Source organism: Saccostrea cucullata, unplaced genomic scaffold, assembly GCF_032062105.1.
Source record: "Saccostrea cucullata isolate Sc308-1 unplaced genomic scaffold, CSIRO_AGI_Scuc_v1 ctg227, whole genome shotgun sequence".
Lineage (NCBI taxonomy): Eukaryota > Metazoa > Mollusca > Bivalvia > Ostreida > Ostreidae > Saccostrea > Saccostrea cuccullata.
Genome location: NW_026925050.1, coordinates 98,139 through 116,478, shown reverse-complemented (window position 1 = coordinate 116,478; position 18,340 = coordinate 98,139). Strand labels below are relative to the sequence as shown.

At 30.6% G+C, this 18,340-nt stretch overlaps 2 protein-coding genes across 7 annotated transcripts in view; one reads left to right on the top strand and one right to left on the bottom strand.

Annotated features, from left to right (window-relative positions):
- LOC134267933 (WW domain binding protein VOPP1-like) overlaps window positions 1-12,958 on the top strand; it is a 23,540-nt gene extending 10,582 nt beyond the window's left edge. For 2 of the 6 annotated variants that reach the window (XM_062750142.1, XM_062750143.1), the window contains exons 4-7: window positions 150-221; window positions 564-789; window positions 1,498-1,561; window positions 2,405-5,099. In XM_062750142.1, the coding sequence (XP_062606126.1) occupies window positions 150-221; window positions 564-789; window positions 1,498-1,561; window positions 2,405-2,472 (430 nt within the window). In that variant the 3' untranslated portion in view covers window positions 2,473-5,099. Of the gene's footprint in view, window positions 1-125; window positions 222-563; window positions 790-1,497; window positions 1,562-2,404; window positions 5,100-5,164; window positions 5,222-11,305; window positions 11,444-12,752 lie in introns of those variants that run through there. The other 4 variants (XM_062750140.1, XM_062750141.1, XR_009992256.1 and 1 more) reach the window with 3 other exon arrangements.
- Window positions 8,828-18,340, bottom strand: LOC134267932 (atrial natriuretic peptide receptor 1-like). The gene is made up of 19 exons (XM_062750138.1): window positions 18,226-18,340; window positions 16,734-16,869; window positions 16,429-16,520; window positions 15,842-15,980; window positions 15,419-15,500; window positions 14,757-14,874; window positions 14,402-14,467; window positions 14,039-14,116; window positions 13,826-13,930; window positions 13,236-13,307; window positions 12,759-12,906; window positions 12,337-12,498; window positions 11,657-11,825; window positions 11,253-11,402; window positions 10,855-10,978; window positions 10,569-10,637; window positions 10,074-10,248; window positions 9,473-9,571; window positions 8,828-9,001 (listed from the first exon to the last, which is right to left on the bottom strand). The coding sequence occupies exons 3-19, from the start codon at window positions 16,468-16,470 to the stop codon at window positions 8,901-8,903; spliced, it is 1,899 nt and encodes a 632-aa protein (XP_062606122.1). The 5' UTR covers window positions 16,471-16,520; window positions 16,734-16,869; window positions 18,226-18,340; the 3' UTR covers window positions 8,828-8,900.

Below are 18,340 nucleotides of genomic sequence, written 5' to 3'. Positions count from 1 at the left end.
TGTGAGTCGTGCTGTGAGGGGGGGGGTGTTGTGTCAGTAATTTGAGTACTTTCTTTCCTACAGCTGTAAGTGGTGCTATGATGGTATGTGTTGTATCAATAATTTGAGTACTTTCTTTCCTACAGTTGTGAGTCGTGCTGTGAGGGGAGGTGTTGTATGGATGATGAAGAGGCTGTGTCCTACACCTACAGAATCTCCTTCTGGAATCTCTGGTATTTCTGGTAAGTGCATTGATAAAAGGGAAATCAATTTTCTGAAAAAAATATTGTAAAAACACACTTGTAATGATTTCCAGGGACAGAAATTTTGCTTTGCTTTACATGTTATAAGCATATTTTGTTATATTCATAGGGTGATCAAAACAATTAAAGTCTATATACTATAGGAGAATGAAAGTCACTTTATTATCAGTATTAATTTAATGACAAGTGTTTTTGCTACAAGTGTATAAGGCAAAAAGCATGTGTGTTTTATTGTACTTTATCTTTATTAGCTGCAGTTCTATTTATTTTGTTTTCCAGATTTGATATATTGTTTATTATGATATCCTCTTTGTTTTTTAGGTTTGTTGTTTTGTTTATTCTAATGTCCTGTTTTGGAGGCTGTGGATACTACAAACACAGACAGCGCCTCCTTATGATGCCAAGAGAAACCTTTGTTCATAGAGGACGCCCTAATGCCAGGAATACCCCAGGCTTTGGCAATATGCCAAATAGGCCTCCAGCAACGATTAGTAATTCTAGGACAGAACAGTCATCTGTCAGTGTCTTGCCCCCACCATATTCAGAGGTAAATACCGTGAAATCATTAATTTTCATAAGGGTTTAATTTTTGTTGGTTTGTGGTAGGAAGAGACCAACGAATTTATGTCTTCCACAAAATGTAATTTTTTTTACATATATAACCACCAAACATTTCTTCATCCACGAAGTCAAATCCTCAGGAGCCCATATTTTTTCCTTAGACCATGAAAATTTGCCCCCACAAAAATATGTGATTGTACAGTAAAGCAACAAAAGATACATTCGTGACAACACCTCAAGATTGAGTGTTAGAAATAACAATATGTTGTACCACCTTAGGCAATAGGTTGACTCAGTACCTTTTGCAATTATGAAAAACTTTGGCTTTTAATTTCTAATATAATAAAATGAGTTGCCAAGGAAACCTGTATAATTTAGGCAATGTGAATTATTTAGCTTTAGAATAAATTTCTTTTTGGAATTTCAAGTGTTCACTTCTATTTGTATGAACCTTAGAATAATTTTCTTTTTGGAACTTCAAATGCTCAGTTTCATGTGTATGAGCCATTAGTTGGATAAATTTCTCTTTGGAATTTCAAATGCTTAGTTTCATGTATATGAGCCTTTAGTTGGATGAATTTCTTTTTGGAATTTCAAATGCTCAGTTTTATGTATATGACTCATGAAGACTCCCACTCATCATGTGGCATGGAAACTTTCTTTCAAAGAAAAAGTCTAGTTTCTATTTTTGTAGGTTGCTAAGCAACCAAGAGACCATTTTGAAACAAAGCCGCCACCATACCCTGGAAATGGATCAGGTAAGCAAAACTCTGAGAAAGTCAGGGATTATTGTTTGTAAGCATCTCTAATTGAAATGCCTCTTTCAAAATCCTGTATATGATGTCGACTGGATATTTGAATTCAATGATAGAGACTCTGTTTTAGTGGTTTGTGAGATAATGTATTATCTGTAAAAATCCAATCAAAATCTTTTCAAAAATATTAGTAATGTCATAGTACTAGCATTTAGGTTACTCAAAGATGCTGATCTTGTGAAAGCATAGTCAAGGAGCCAAAGAAGTAATTAGTATAAAATAGACAAACAAAATTATGCTACAGGAACATAAATTTGTTAGCAAAATAAATTTGAGTTGAAAATATGATTGAAAAACATGTTGTCCTCAGTTGTGACTAGATTTATGGTGTTTTTAACCGTAGGTTTAAAAAATATTTACAAATAATGTTTTTTATTTTCATAAATAATGTTTTATAAAAAAAAAATTAAAAAGTTTAACCAGCCTTTCTTTACATATTTTATTAGATATTCATATGATGCATTCATTTACAGCAAACTTTTAACTCGAAAACAACTTATTTGGATATAAATAATTTTTTTTCATTTTCTTTGAAAAAATACAAAAAAATTCATATAAAATAATTAAGAGCTAATATCGACCTTTCAATGCTGAAACCATTGTTTAAAAAGGATGACTCAAAGATCTATAAAATAAAAAGTTGGTGTGGCATTCCACCTTAAAAAGGTTTTTACATGATGTTATAAAAATTAGGAAACCATAGATTTGCCTTTCTCTTTCAGATTGATGAATTTAAGTGGAGATAAAGATTTATATATGTATTTTGTTTCTGTTTTCTTTTCACAGGCATGCCAGCCAATATGACTGAAAGAGGAGTTAATCCCCCTGCATATAGCAAAGACGTCCCTCAGTGAATCTTTGAAAATCAATGAAATAAGTCAGAAAAGTCTTCTTTTAATTAAAGAAAAAAACAAACAATCTTTTATTTACTGTAGATTCCTAATTATACTCGAGGAATTAATTATCGCATAATTTCGTTAGAGGCAACACTCATGAAATAAAATTACTCACTTTTATTTTTATGGTGCTGAAATCCATGTAAATTCTATTGATAAAGCATCCATTCTCGAATTATTATTCTTGCAATTTGACGTTAGAGAGCCATCTCGCGATAATAAGTTCTCGCGAAAAATAAGGAATCTACAGTATATGACGTATATGTATTATTTTGAAGTAACCATTACCGATATATAGAGAAAAATTCGACATTAAAGTAGATTGTTATGTACTTTTATTTTGAAAAATTTCCTTTTTTTAATCAGGTGTTATTGTGTTTTCAAAATGATTTTTGAACTCTGTTTTTGTATCACTTTTTAAAGTTCATTCTTTGAGCAAGAACATTTTTTATAGTTATCAGTCTTTTATAATCTTAGCCTTATTAGCACAGTTTACCTTTGGTGTGCAAAATATTCTTGCATTCACCTCCAATATATTTGTAAGTTAATGACTTTTCATTTCGTACATGTACAATTTACAATTTAGGTGTAAATGATTGCAAGGCAGTTAAATTTTTCTTATCTGTATAAGATATAGAGATTTAATCATTGAATTAATTTTACAAGTTTAAGTTCTTATTTGTTTTGCAAGTATCTCAGATAATAGACATTGGTAACCTGGAAATACATTATACATCATGTATCTACATGTACATATATCGCTACATAATAATGACATACACTGTAATGATTTTAATTGCCTTAAGAACAAGGTTGTGAAAAAAGTTGAAAATAGAAAAAAAATCATATAACTCGGTGATATTAGAATTTTACCTATTTTAAAGACTTCAAGTGGTATTTCGAAGTTTATTATCACAACAATTTAATTAAGTTTATATAATATTTTTTTGGGGGTTTATTTTGTCCCTTACTTGTAATCAGTGCATTACCTTAAATTATAACAGGCGTAGATCATAGAAAATCATATTGAATATCATTCCAAAGACTTATGAATGTAATTTATTTATTTTCTGAACAAATTTACCAAAAAGAACCCTTTGAAAGTACTGTGGAATCACACAAATTTCCGTTGGGGTTAAATTTTCGTTGTTTTCTTAGTGTGAAGAGACCCACAAATAATATATGTCCACCACGAAATGTAAAATGTTACATACATAACTACTCAACAATTCTTCACCCACGAAATCAAATCCCCACAATCCAAGAGGTTTTTTTCTGAAACAAGGAAAATGCGGTAATGACGAATATTTGATGGAGTTATACTGTATACTAAGTATATAATTATGTTCTAAAACAGGCCAGGGGGATATCTACAGACTTTATAGCACTGAATATTTTCATAAGCCATGACGTTACATGTTTGATAAGAAATCACGAAAATGACGTAAATTTAAAATTTCCATAATTGTCCATTGACTCGATAAAATATGTGATTTTCCAGTACTCCTTAAGGATATCATTTCTCAGTTCTGCATATCTCTAATTTTCTCATTACTTAAGGACCAAAAAACGGCTTTCAGGTCTGCAAAAAACCCTTTACAATCAAATATTATAAAGGAGTCACACGTCATATTGTTCAGAGAAAATCTTTTGTTGTCGGGCCATACTAATTTAATATTTTCTGATCGTACTTTGCTTAAAGCCTGCTGTTTAGCTCAGATTCACAAGGAATAACTTATTTAAAAATAGATAATATTTATACAGAAGAATTGCAGTTCATGTGTTTTGTATGCTGTTGTCTGATCTGAATTGTGTATGTAAATTGATATTCTCTCTCTCCCCCCTCCCCCCCCCCAAAAAAAAATCTGAATGAAGAAAAAGGGCACACTGTCATACACGTTTTTTGTGATATGATGGGGGGAAAAATTGCAAAACCTGTAGGTAAATAAGAATGTACAGATTCAAAATCTAAAAACATACAGTATATATATAGTTTACATTATATAGCAAATGTTTAAAATAAATTGCAGCAGATGTGGCCGGTTAACCGGGAATACTTTCTCCTCCTAGACAATCAGGGGTCAGTTTCTTTTGAATGGATCGTGATTCGTTTTATTTATTGGATATGTTTAGTAATCCTCATCCTAAACATTTAGTAATTGATTTGTAAGTCATATTGAGTTTTAAAATTCTTTCATGACAAAAGGAAATGTATCTTAATTGAAAGTTATCTTTGTTATCTGCTATTAATACTTGCCTTTTTAAGCAAGGGATCAATTGGTGTCTTGTAATTTTTGTCACTTGGTGGTGATACAGTTTTACTTTCGTTGTTAAGGTAATGTAAAACAAATGTTAACATTATGACGACCATTATTATTGTTCTAATTTACAAGTTATTTCATTTTTAGAGTGCATTTCTTTTTGTTGTTGTCAGTAGTTACCATAAAAGTAATCTATTTGTCTCAGAGTACAATAATATATCTTGTAACTTAGCAAAATTTTCTTCATCTTATGCATTTTTTATGCAAAGTAATTAAACTTTTGGGAAAAAGAGACGTTGTCTGTTATTTATATGCATTTTCATTTTTGTAAAAGTAATATTAAAAGATGAATATAGTGTTTTGTATTTATTAATTTAATGTTGTTACAGTGAAACCTGTTTAATCCGATATGCACTGGGAGACGAATTTTGTGTCGGAATAAACAGGTAAGGGTATTGCACTTTGTAAAGAGCATAGAAAACGGTAAAATGAGAATGAAAATAAAGGTCGGAATTCACAGGAAAAGGACTGGACGGGTGTTGGATGACACAGTTTTCACTGTATTTTTTTAAGAGAGAACTTGTAACAATAGTAGAACTACCTTATCTTACAGTATGGCCATTACTACTTTTCTGATTGCAAACAAAAGCAACAGTGACTGCAGTTCTTCAGTTATATGAATCTTGCATGTATAAATATTTTGCATACAAGATATGAGGTCATTGTAAAAGTTTAAAGTAGAATCCTTATATCAATTTTATGCTTTTTGATTACTTTAAAAATCCTTTGAAAATCTGTGAATATCAAATTCTAATTTTCTGTCCGTCGTTGCAAATAATTAATCAGTAAATTGTAGGACATTTTTCCCAAGTTGTATTGGTCTTTTGGTTTCTGTCATACTTTGATTGCTTACTGAATCGTGGAAAGAAATTCCGTTGTTACTGGATTAATTTGTTTGTTTGTTTAACGTCTTTTTAAGAATTTTCACTCACAATGAGATGCAATCACTTTCCAGTGGATCTCTGTAATTACGGCCTTGATTTGCTAGGGATGTATTTCGTGTGTGAGCATACCTCTACTTGGAATTTCGGCTTATATGTTCCCATCCGTAGGCCCGGTATCCGAACTCTTCACAGAAGGATAACTCCTTCATCTGCAACTCTTTGAGTAAACTCACTACAGTAAACACTGCTCCACACAGGAACCCGATTTCATTGCATTTTATATTAAATATATATGTAAAAACATCTTCATTAACTGAAATATCTTAATATTCTGCACAGAAAACAAATTTCCCCAAACCTGAATTTTTCTTCAGTTACAGACAATTTTGTTTCTTTTAAATGCAGACAGTTTAATGTTTTTGTTAAACTGGTAAATATACTTTGTTCCGAATCAATGTAAAGATTTTATACGACACAATGTATATGCAATCATTTCTGTCAAAGTTTAAAATGGAGCAAAAATGCATTATATCTTTATCTTACAATGAACAATATTTGAGAATCTTTGTCGACGTTGTTCTTGACGTTACAATGTTGGTTAACCGTGCTCCGTAGTAACAAAAATGTTGCTTTAAAAATTGGCTAGCATGAGTTCAATTTAATCAAATGGAATGAAACTTCACACTTCGACAAAATAAATGTTTTTATTTACGAAAATGTGTTGATCTATAATCTTGTTTTAATAATATGACGATGAGGAACATTGTCTACGTGTTTTTTGAATGACCCTCGTATTATGATAAAGTTTTTTTTTTTTACCATTTTGAATACGGAATACAAGCTGAAAATCTCGTCATGATCAATGCCGGAAGATTTGTGTCCAGTTGACAGGAGGTGTTTACTTCACCTAGGCACTTATCCCTCCACTCGGGGTTTACAGGGATGTGTTTGTCTTTTGTGCAATTTGTATTCGTTTCTGAGTTTCAAAAAAACCCCTGATTTTTGTTCCTTATTTTCTACTTTTACATGACTGCATGAGCAACTATCAGAGCAACTACCATAATTTTGTGTTTTCTTGTTGCTAGAATGTAACATCATGTTTTTTTTAGCTATCGAAAGCGTTTGCTTAATGTCAAGATTAAATATGAAGAAAACGAACAGTATAAAGGCTCAAAGGAAAAAAAAAACAATACACATCGGGAGCAGAGCAAAAAGTACCTCTAAAATATCAGAGTTAGAGACAGGTGTCATAGAGGAGTAAGTTTCTCCTTCCGACTGCTCACATCCACCATGTGCTACTTGTCTTTACTAAGAAAGCAAAAAAAAAAATGAACTTCATTCAGTTTGTTATATTGTTTATTTGTATGATGTTTAAAATCCCTCTCGAGAATTTTTTCACTGATATAAAGTTAAAAACCCCTTAGCATAGATTTGTCACACAGTTGGTATTAGCGATAGATATTTGTGTTAAATTCTTATCACAATGTCTTACATCAAAATATCTTCATTTAATTATATTTAATGTATATTACCCTGAAATATAATAACAAGCACTATAAAAAGGTTTTTAAAAACATAAATTTAAGAGAATTTAATAAATTTTATACATGCGGAAAAAAATTTTGTCCATTTCTTGTATGTATAAATGCATATAGGATTTGTTTTAAGCTTGTAAATATGAAGACTTAAATAAATACCAGCTTAATTTGTAAAAATATTTTTTTTTAATTTTCCTGTGAATAATAAATCTACATTAATATTATAAATCAATGAATCTAGACTGTAAATTTTTGAAACTCGTTCATCATATTCTTCAAAGTTATTTATATCCTATATCTGATTTAAATTTGCTTCATCATCTTTTTAATTTTACTGTCAGAGTTTTGTTTTCGTGATGTGTTCGTTATTTTTCAAAAAATCTATCAAGACACTGTTTTATGCTTCCCAGTCATCTTTTTATGAGGAATTTCCCTTGTTATAAAAATGTTATCAGATACATTTTATCTGAGTCATTTATTTTTTATAACCATGTTTAATGTCTTAATGACTCAAAGAAGAGCACATTAAAAAGATTAAAGGTATATTCAACCATAACGAATAAAAAATAGTTTCTGGCCTTTGATCTTCAAATCATGCAAAATTGATTAACCTGTTAATATCTGCATTATTCATCCATTTAAGAATGCGTCGTTTCTTCATAGCAATTAGATCATAACAAGGTCATAATATTTATTTAAAAATGTTTAATAGTAGATGCTTGCATTGTTCAAACCCCCTAGTTTAATATCTTCAAAAATCGAAGCATTGTCAATCCGTAAAACCTTTCATTCAAAAGCATATCTCAGATTTGTTTTTCATTTAAAATGAATATTTTAAAAAAGATTATTATTTGTTTTAATCAATTTCTCACTCATTAAACAATCTTCAATTATCAGGAAGCTGAAAATATGTAAGATTTAAAGCATTTTTAAAATATCAAGAAAAAAAATCATTTTTACAAATAATATTATAATTTTTAATGGTTAAACACCAGTATATATATATATATATATATATATATATATATATATATATATATATATATATATATATATATATATATATATATATATATATATATATATATATATATATATATATATATATTTAGATATTAGTGAAATTAATTTAAAATAGTTATCAATAATTACATATAAATAAGTACAAGAAGTAAAATCAACAGCCACATTTGCTTATGTCACAGAAATGTAAATATCAATTGAAAAAAATCGATAACATAATTGATTACATAAAAAGTTAAAAATTTCATTTTCTTCTCCCAATATTTTATCTTGAGATGTTCCACAAAAAACGATTCCATTAATTGCTGTAGCTTTCAAACCATCTCTGGTTGTGACGAAGGTGGTATCAACCAGTAAGTTTTCATGATACCTTTACCCTGAAATATAATAACAAGCACTATAAAAAAATATTAAAAATTTTTTTAAAAAGCATAAATTTATAAGAATTTAATAAATTTTATACATGCAGAAAAAAATTTGTTCACTACATGTATGTATAAATGCATGTAGGATTTTTTTTTTAAACTTGTTTTTTTTTGGGGGGGGGGTTGCATCTAGAAACAATTTTTTAGCATCTTGATAATAACTTTTAATAAAATTTCTATTGACTTGTTTTTTTTTTAACTTGCCTTGATCTGTAGTTCTCCTCTGTCCTCAAGAAAGAATTCAGGACTTCTACAGAGTAAATTCCTTGTGCTTTCGCTGACATGTATTTTCATTGCTGTATAAAATAAAATAAACTCCAAAATGAAATGTTTGAATATTGTATCACAATAAAGTAAGTGTTTTAGGACTTGATATTTAGTTTTATTGATTAATTTCAAATAAAAAATAATGAATAACTCCATTACTTGCTATTTAGTTGATTGAATTTTTTTTTAGCTAAACCCCTTCTCAATTTTACGTTTTATCCAGAAAACATTACAGAAACTAATTGATAGGGTTAATAACTATATAAATGTCTACATTTTGCATTTTTAGACTAAAAAAAAATCAAACTGTTTTTGACTTTTAAGATTTTGAATCATTAATTTTTTCGACAGAAAATATTGTATTATAAGAAATGGGTCCTCTATGACAGAAAATTATACATTGTAATGTATGGGTCTTTTATGACAGAAAATCCTACATTGGAAAGTAAAACTGTAAATTAAAAAAAATAATGATAATTATATGTTAAGGTGAATACTACCGTCTCCGTTGGACTCCATTCTTGACGCCGTATTGACGGTGTCCCCAAACAGACAGTACCGAGGCATTTTACGTCCCACCACCCCAGCACACACCGGTCCTGTCCGAGAGAAAGAAAAGTCACGTTCAACCAGACGCTCGGCTGTCTCCGTAAATCCCCGATGGGACTTACGGAGACAGACAAGTGTCTATTTGAATGAGACTAGGGAGATCTACTGCGATCGTAACAATCGCAACTATTCGGGTCTTTACGACAAGCGGCGACGTTACACCAGAAAGATCCCAACAGATGCTATTATAATCATATACAATTCTTCAAAATTCTCAACAAACACATGATAATGATAATAAAAGTACCAATTTTTTTAAATACGCTTTAAACGTTTAATTGTAAAATCAATGAAGTTCATTCAAAGAACAAGGGGTATTTTAAATGAAGGGTATTTGCAAGTCAGAGGAAACATTCCAGTCAAAAAAAAGCTCGGGAAAGGTCAAAATAAAAATGCAAACTTGATAAGAAAAAAACAATTCAAATACATATTAATTTAAATAAATTCATTGATACAGACTTGTAGAAAAACCTTTATTTCAACTTATTATACCTGAATGTATTCCAATCCGAGCGCGCAATGGCATGTCTGGCCGGTGTCTGATTTTGAACACCTTAACGTTCTCTAAGACTGATATTGCCATTCTGGCTATTTCTATTGAATGTTGATCACCATTCCTCTGGGGCAGACCGGAAACAACCATATAGGCGTCACCAATAGTCTCCACCTAAAATATCAATTGTACAGTGAAAACTGTCAAACCCGATACTGTGCAATCCGACACACTGCCCATTCTAACACAAAATTTGTCTCTAAGTGCATATGGGTTAGACAGGTTTCGCTGTACAAAAATCAGCTTATCAATGAGAAAGAAGGGAATCCGCAGGGGAGACCAGTATTAGATGTTCAGAAAAGATAACGAAAGTCCTTTAAAAAACAAAACAAATATCTACATAATTTATAGGAAGGGAATTGCATGGTCATTAGGAATAGACAAATAAAGCTTTAAAAAAGACAATGCACTCTGTTAAGAGCGTTTATTCTTACCTTGTAAACATCATAATTGTCTATAATTCTGTCAAAACAGGTATACAGGTCATTCAAAAGATCCACCACCTACAAATATATATTTTGGTGTTTATCTACTGCATTTCTTAAACATTTTTTTAAATATAAATTTTGATAGAATCGCTATTTTAAAAAAATCATTAAAAATTCACTTTATTCAAAAGCTTTTTCATTAGTTAACAAAGTTATATGGTGTTAAGTTTTAAATGATGCTTATGATAAAAAAAGAACTGAAAGTTAAAGTGTGATACTATGTACAAATGACCTGCATCGGTGTGCTCTCAGAGGAAAGTTGGGTAAAGCCAACGATATCACTAAAATATATGGTCACACATGCAAAGGCTTCTGGGTCTACAACTCGACCACTCTTAAGTTCAATGGCAACACTCCTGAAATGGAAAAGGAAAATTCCTAAACAAAAAGATTATATCCAAAAGAAATATGTTCGTTTTCAGAAAAGGCAAAACTATTTCTAATTCGTTGATATACAATTGTTACCAGTTATAACATATTTGGTAAAGAAAATGTGATTGATTAGAAAAGACATATCTTATTGTAATGTAAAAATAGTATACAAACACTGTCAGTTGCTTTCAAATACATCATAAAAGTCATTACATTATAAACCCTGTAGATTCATCTTGCTGATATACCAAGTTATACCTCGGTAAAACTTGGTATAAGAGTTCCTCAGACCGAATTTTCTCTTCTATCAGATTCTGGGTTCTCTCCTCTACCAAACCCTCCAAGTTATCAGCGTACTCCTCCATCCGGGATAAAAGTGTGTCCAGTAACTTGTCACCAGATTTATTCCTTTACAATCAGAAAAGGAGAGGAATACACGGTTTAAAACAGTGGAAACAATTTGATATATAAATTTCATGTAATTATATGTTTTGTGTGAACGATATTTGATGGAAATTAAATTGTCAAGTTAGTTAGATTTGATATAAGTTATATATTATAGTATAAAATATATAAAAAGACTTTCAGCAAGGTAAATGAATTATTTAGCTTGATTTAGCAATAATCAATAAAGATGAACATGCAACCAAACAAAAACTTACCATTGTAGTCTCCTGGAATCCTTTCTAATGGCGGAGAAGGTGGGCCTTGCTTTGGGATCTTCGTCCCAGCATCTCTTCATTAACATCTCCATATCCTTGTCTATTTCTACAATGTCTAGTCTCGGCCGGAACGGGGTTTCGTCAAAGTCTTTTAGCTTTTCTAGTATTTCTTGAAAATGAACGATGCATTTTAATTTCCGATTACTGAATGAATTAAAGGAATCGTGGAAGGATATTTCTGTTAGTAACACCTGTATAATTTGTAAAAATGTCTTTTATATCAAGTGTACTCAAACCTTTTTCAATGGCTTAATTACTGCAAATATAGATTTTTAATTAAGGAAAAGAAAGATATTACTGATTTTGCAACTATATACTTTTTTAAACACATAACGAAAATATGCTATGAAGAGAGTCAAGAATTCATAACCTCAAGGAAATAAACAAATTTCGTATTAGAGTATAGGGCTTCTCCTTGAACCACGAGTTCAAATCCCCTTTGAACCAGTATATTTTTTTAGACCATAGAAATTTTTATCTCTAGCAAATTAGTGATTTTACAGTATCTGAAAATAAAGATTTTACTGTTTTCGTTTGATTTTCAAAGATATGAGATATATTTTGTAAGCAATATAAATGTCCAATTTTATTTTTTTATGTACTGAGTATAAACCGCGCACCTTCCAAAGTCAGAAAGTCTTTATCATCCTCAAATGGTTCTTTCCGAGACAGAATTTCATACAGAATGATACCGAAACTGTATATGTCAGCACTCTGCATTTCCCAAATTTCCCTCTTCAATGAAAACTTTCGGAGCATCTCGGGAGCCATCCATAAACATTCTAAAATTAAAATCTTAAAGAATTGAAATCTTCAATTTATTACAATTTGTCTTGAAAGAAAATAACAAATTCGATACATATATCTCATTATTTCAAAGCTATTTTTTTTTCTATTCTGGATACATCTTTAATACGAATTCTCTGTTTTCTTATATTTTGTTTCATTTTATTGCCTAAGAAAGGGACTGTACTTTTGAGTTCAAAAGAGTAATTGACCTTTAATGGTAAAAGAAGTTTTCTTATATTTAACGCAGTTTCACCTTCACGAGACTCGTCAATTTCGAAGTCTCTGATGGACCGAATGCCATAATCTGTGACCTTCAGGACAAATCTACTGTCGATGACGCAATTCTGGCTATTAAGATGACCATGGAACTTTATACTGGAGGAGTGAATATACTCCATTGCCTACAGAAAAAAAAATGCTTGTATCAGGTTAAGTTCCTATGTATTTCTATTTATATTTCGACAGTGAGAAAAAAATCCATGACGCTTTATATTTGCTACATACTCTGAGGAAATATTCTTTACAAATACAAAGCAAAAAAGTATATTTTGCTGCGATTTATATTTTCAGCGAAACATTATTTTAAAATTAAATTGACTTTAAGGCTAATTTTTCTGTAATTTTGCACAAAAATCAATTTTATTTTATTCATTTTTATAATTAATTTCCATTTCAATATATATTTCCTATTAATCACAATAAATACTAAACCTATAGAATAAAACTTTACCTGGATAATGTCACATATCAATGAAATACAGAACTCTACGTTCAATTTGAAAGATTCGTTGCTCAGGATATCCTGTGAATTATAAATTTTTATTTTTCAAAAACCTCCATAAAGTTTGAATGTTGACATCTAATTTTAAGTGTAATTATCAACTATAGAAACTCTGCATTTGTCATGAATTATAATCATCAGCTTTGTAGTTAACTACAATGTCTGTTGGCATAAATAAAAGAAGCAATAAAAAGTGGTGTTTTTCTTAAGAAGAGGGGTAGGAAACATATGATGTTAAATAATGAGTAACATTAAAATAAAAAGAAAAGATCTCTACATAAAATCAAGTCATTTACAGTGTTGACATAGCTTCTGTTCATAACCAATAATTGCTTTTACGTTTCAATATTCCGACAATTTTTTTTTTCATCATAAAATGGATTAAATGCGAAGATAAATTTAATAAATTCAAACAAATTCATATTACAAAATGCAGTAAAGGTATAAAAAGTCTATCTAGATATAGACCCTTAATTATTTTTCTAAATCATTAGTGGTGCGGTTTTCTTTCAATATCTTTCTATAATGAATGGTCTTACTCTTAGTTCACCGCGTGAGCAGAATTCTGTTACTATAAATACTCCTGATTCACTTTCAGTTAGTCCAAAGAATTTCGCCAGATTATGACAATTAACGTCTCGTAACTGAAAAAGGTACAAAGAAATTATTAGTATTGTATATCATCAAAACAAAGCAAACTGTAACTACAAATGCACATGTAAGAGAAAATTAACTGGATATTCTATAATTACCTGTAATAATTCCATAAAAAGTCTCCGATTCGTTGTGAATTGTTTTCGTTTTGATTTTGATAATGAAACTTTGGTTCCCTGAAAGAAAAAACAACAACTAGAGTGATTTTATGTGAACATATTATAGGCATCATATAAATTGCATAACGAATTATTTATGTTGATATTGAGCTTATTCCTGTTAATCAAGCTTGGAATCAGAATGTTCTGTAAAATGGCATAAAGGAAACCACAAAGTACTGCAGTAAGAGGAAGTACAGTTTTACAATAAATTTTCTCAAATTATTAGCTATAAATGATTGGTATGTTAAACAATTTCGGAGGACACTATTATTTTTGTAAAAACTTGCTGATAAACCATACCTTATAGTATGCAATGCGTAGTTCTTCTTTGTCCAATATGCTCATACCATCTGATAATCCTTTTAACTGTATCATAATAACCAAATTGAAACATCATTTATATCAACGAAATTAAATCGTTGAAGAAAAGTATTTTCAATTTGCCAATGCCTGGATGCTTCTGATGTCAAATTCAAAATTAAAGAAAAGTGAATATGAATACTAATTTAATTATTCAGCTCCATTTTCTTGGCATTAAAAAGTTTCAAGTACATCCTTGTCAAAAAAAAAAAGAATAAACACTCACTTCAGATTCCTATTAATATTTTACATGTATTTCATAAATGTCTAATGAACATAGTATCAAGTATTTAACCTTGGCTTCTGAGAGACACAGGCTTGAGAATCTTGTGTTGACATTTGACGACCGTGTGATATCCTCCCAAGGAATCTTCCACCAATTACTGAACAGCTCAGAATCTCTCTTCATTTTTCTGTAAAAAAAACTCGATGAGACGTGTTGTTAGAAAAGATAAGAAAAAGATGAAAATAATTTACATCTGTATACATGTATACTACGAATAGTAGATAATTTACCTGTATTTTACAAACAGTTGACTATTTACCTGTACACATGGAATAGTATATAATTTAACTGTATAGTACGTACAGTAGATAATTTACCTGTATACTACGTACAGTAAGGGATATTGGTGTAAACCTTGAAAAAGAAATACCTGTATAACTTTACCTGTACAAAAGTAGATAATTTACCTGTATACTACGTACAGTAGATGATAATTTACCTGTATACTATGTATAGTAAATAATTTACCTATATACTACGTACAGTAGATAAATTACCTGTATTTTACAAACAGTAGACGATTTACCTGTATACATCGAATAGTATATAATTTAACTGTATACTACGTACAGTAGATAATTTAAGTGTATACTACGTACAGTAATTTATTCACCTGTATACTACGTACAGTAGATAATTTACCTGTATACTACGTGCAGCTGGTAATTTACCTGTATACCACGAGCATGCCCACACAGAAGAGCATGATGACAACAGAAAACACCACGGATAGAACCTTCACCAGAACGCTCTCTACATGAAAAAAGTGATTTTTGGACATAAATTTATAGAATTTTTATTTTTTTTCAGAACAAACGTATTTCCTACAGATAAAAAATTAGGGGATCTTGTACAACTAAATCTACGTATCATCTACTTAGTAATTTACTCCTCAAAATTAGTTATTTAATTACATATCATTAGGCACACTCTCTTAAAAGCTTATGTACTATACACATGTATTTGTAACATTTTCGGGACCATCCATCAAGTATTGAACCGAAATTGAATATCCTGACAGGTCTTTTCTTGTCATTTAAAATTTTGAAAAATGTTTTTAAAAAATTTCTCTTTAAATTCAATATAAATATTACCCTCAGCATTGCTGCATTCTGGTGCGTCGCCAAGGAAGCCGCACGGGGGACTGTTGGGTGGCGGGCCTCGGTTATTTGGCCACCGGATGACATTGGTGTTAGTGAAATAAAAAGACGTAGCGGCACCCCTGCCGACTTCCTACGATAAAAATAAATCCAACGACAATATAGTCGTACTGAGACAAGAGATTTTTGGCTTACAGCCGCTCCCAACATAGGTCAAAATTTAATTCAGTGAAAGTTGTCTCAATTTTTTATCCTATGATGAAGTAATCTCAAATTAAGAAAGTGGCTTCACAACTTCACAAGAAAAAGTTTACTTAGTACGTTTATTATGAAAGCATATTGATTTATTGAATCCACTGTATGAACGTGTAACCTATGAAATCACATCCTCGTAAACAGTAAACATTGAAGTTTGTTTCACACGAAAAATGTTTTGTATATATATATATATATATATATATATATATATATATATATATATATATATATATATATATATATATATATATATATATATATATATATATATATATATATATATATATATATTTTTTTTTTAAATAAATTTTAAGAAAACTCACGACAAAGTCTCCGGTATCTGGATCTAGGTCAAGTAGGGTCATGTAGACATTTAGGTCTCCTTTGAAGTCGATTAGCAGTTGGCCATTGATACCTGTTCAATATTTGGGATTCTTTACATCAGATGCATGATATAATAAAGAGAAAAAACATCGACTTGGTGATAAATGCTTGCTTAATCTTTGCGAATGTTGAGATTTTTTTAGATCAAAAATATTAAATAGAAAACTAAATTTCAGAGATGATGTTGACCATCAGTGTTCCTGTCGTTATTTGTTTGTTTCTTTTTTTGTTTAAGTCATCTTACCTTCAAATGTTCTATTCAAGATTCGTTTATTTATTTGAGTGCTGTCTTTGTAATCGTCTCCGTCTTCAACTGTCTCCTTTAGAGCTTCCCCATACAGGAGAAAGGAGTTATAAAACGCCACCACATGAGGATTAATCTGCAGAGAAATGACATTGAAATAAGTTCCATTTCTTGGAGCAGCTCTATCACCACAGAGATTTTATAGTTTAAACATGTCGTGGAATCATTTTAAATTGTGGGAGTTAAATGTTTTAGGTAAGAAAAATTTTACTTGTTCCCGCGGACGTAATTTCATCGCTAGGGATAACTCAGAAAATCCACAATCGTTAGTTTCCGACGAGCAATTATGAATATGATGTATTCGAGTAAAATGCGTATTCTTTTAATGCAATTGTCACCTTTTCAGCCATTCTACAAATCTCACAGGCAAAAAGACCTGATTTTGCAAAATGCCCGAAAAATTTTGTTCTCAATTTTCGTTTGTTGGTTTCTGATGCAATTCCTTCAGGCACATATTGAAAGAGCTGTCAAAAGCAGGGGTTCTCGATATTTTGAATCTGATTTTTCTGAAAATTTACGCTTTTTTAGAATATTGCAACTGAATGTTGCATAGCCTAAAAAGGAAAATGGGCGACTGGAACAGGTGTAGCACAGTCTTCAATTTCAGGTTTTAATGTTACGCACAGCACCATATCTAACTTATAAATAATATTTAATACTAGTCCAGAATGTTTATCAGAAAGCCTGTTATAAGTTTAAGAGTGCTAAGGCTTGGTTATGGACGTTAGACGGAATACTGCCTCCAGGACGTTGAAAGATTTGGTGGTGGTAGTACACTGATAGGGAAAACAGTATTACAATAAAGTAAGACTGATTCATATTCGAAGAATTTTGGAACAAGGTACTCTAACGATGATCTACCCGCACATACAATTTCAATTTTACAGCATCCTGGTGTCGTATTTCAATCTGACAATACATACCTACGTGTGCCTCTTTTAACAATTACATTCTTGCTAAGCAACAGTAGTTGAGCAGCGTTGTACAAAATGCATTGTCATGATAAGTCAAAGACATTCAAATCAACAGACTCTGCAACAGTTGATCATAGCCCTACATTTGGAATGGTAAAGTATTCTTAAATAGTTTTACAACACACGTCATTTGCTTCCATTAAATGATGTTTTGGCTACCATATGTGTCTGGGGGAGTGGGGGACAAACCCAATATTGATCTTTAATGATCTTGAACTTTCTATGATTTTCAAATTCTTGAGTAATTATGAGATAGAGATAGTATCCCTTTTGATAAGCACATTTCTGTATTATCAATACATCATTTTACTTAAAAATTTTTATATTCAATATGTAACTACAATTTTACTTTGCGTTTCTTATTTTGAAGAGTATATATAATCATGTCATAGATTTTTTTTTTCATTTTGGAGAATTTAGAATTAGAACGAGGATTTAATGCTTCGATCAAGACTCACATCTTCTCGTTCTTTGTAAGTGTAGTTGTAAACCTTCTGGGATTCACTTTTCACCTGGGCTTCAAATTCCTTATACTTCTGACTACTGGATTTATAGAGACTGACCACAAGCAAT

Bases quoted from the DNA above. Each gene is read 5' to 3' on its own strand.
- LOC134267932 (XM_062750138.1), bottom strand. From the start codon at position 16,470: ATGACCCTACTTGACCTAGATCCAGATACCGGAGACTTTGTC. The intron at 15,981-16,428 runs GTGAGTTTTCTT...TTTTTATCGTAG, and splicing joins CAGATACCGGAGACTTTGTC to GAAGTCGGCAGGGGTGCCGC. The intron at 13,308-13,825 runs GTAAGACCATTC...TATAATTCACAG, and splicing joins GCTCACGCGGTGAACTAAGA to GATATCCTGAGCAACGAATC.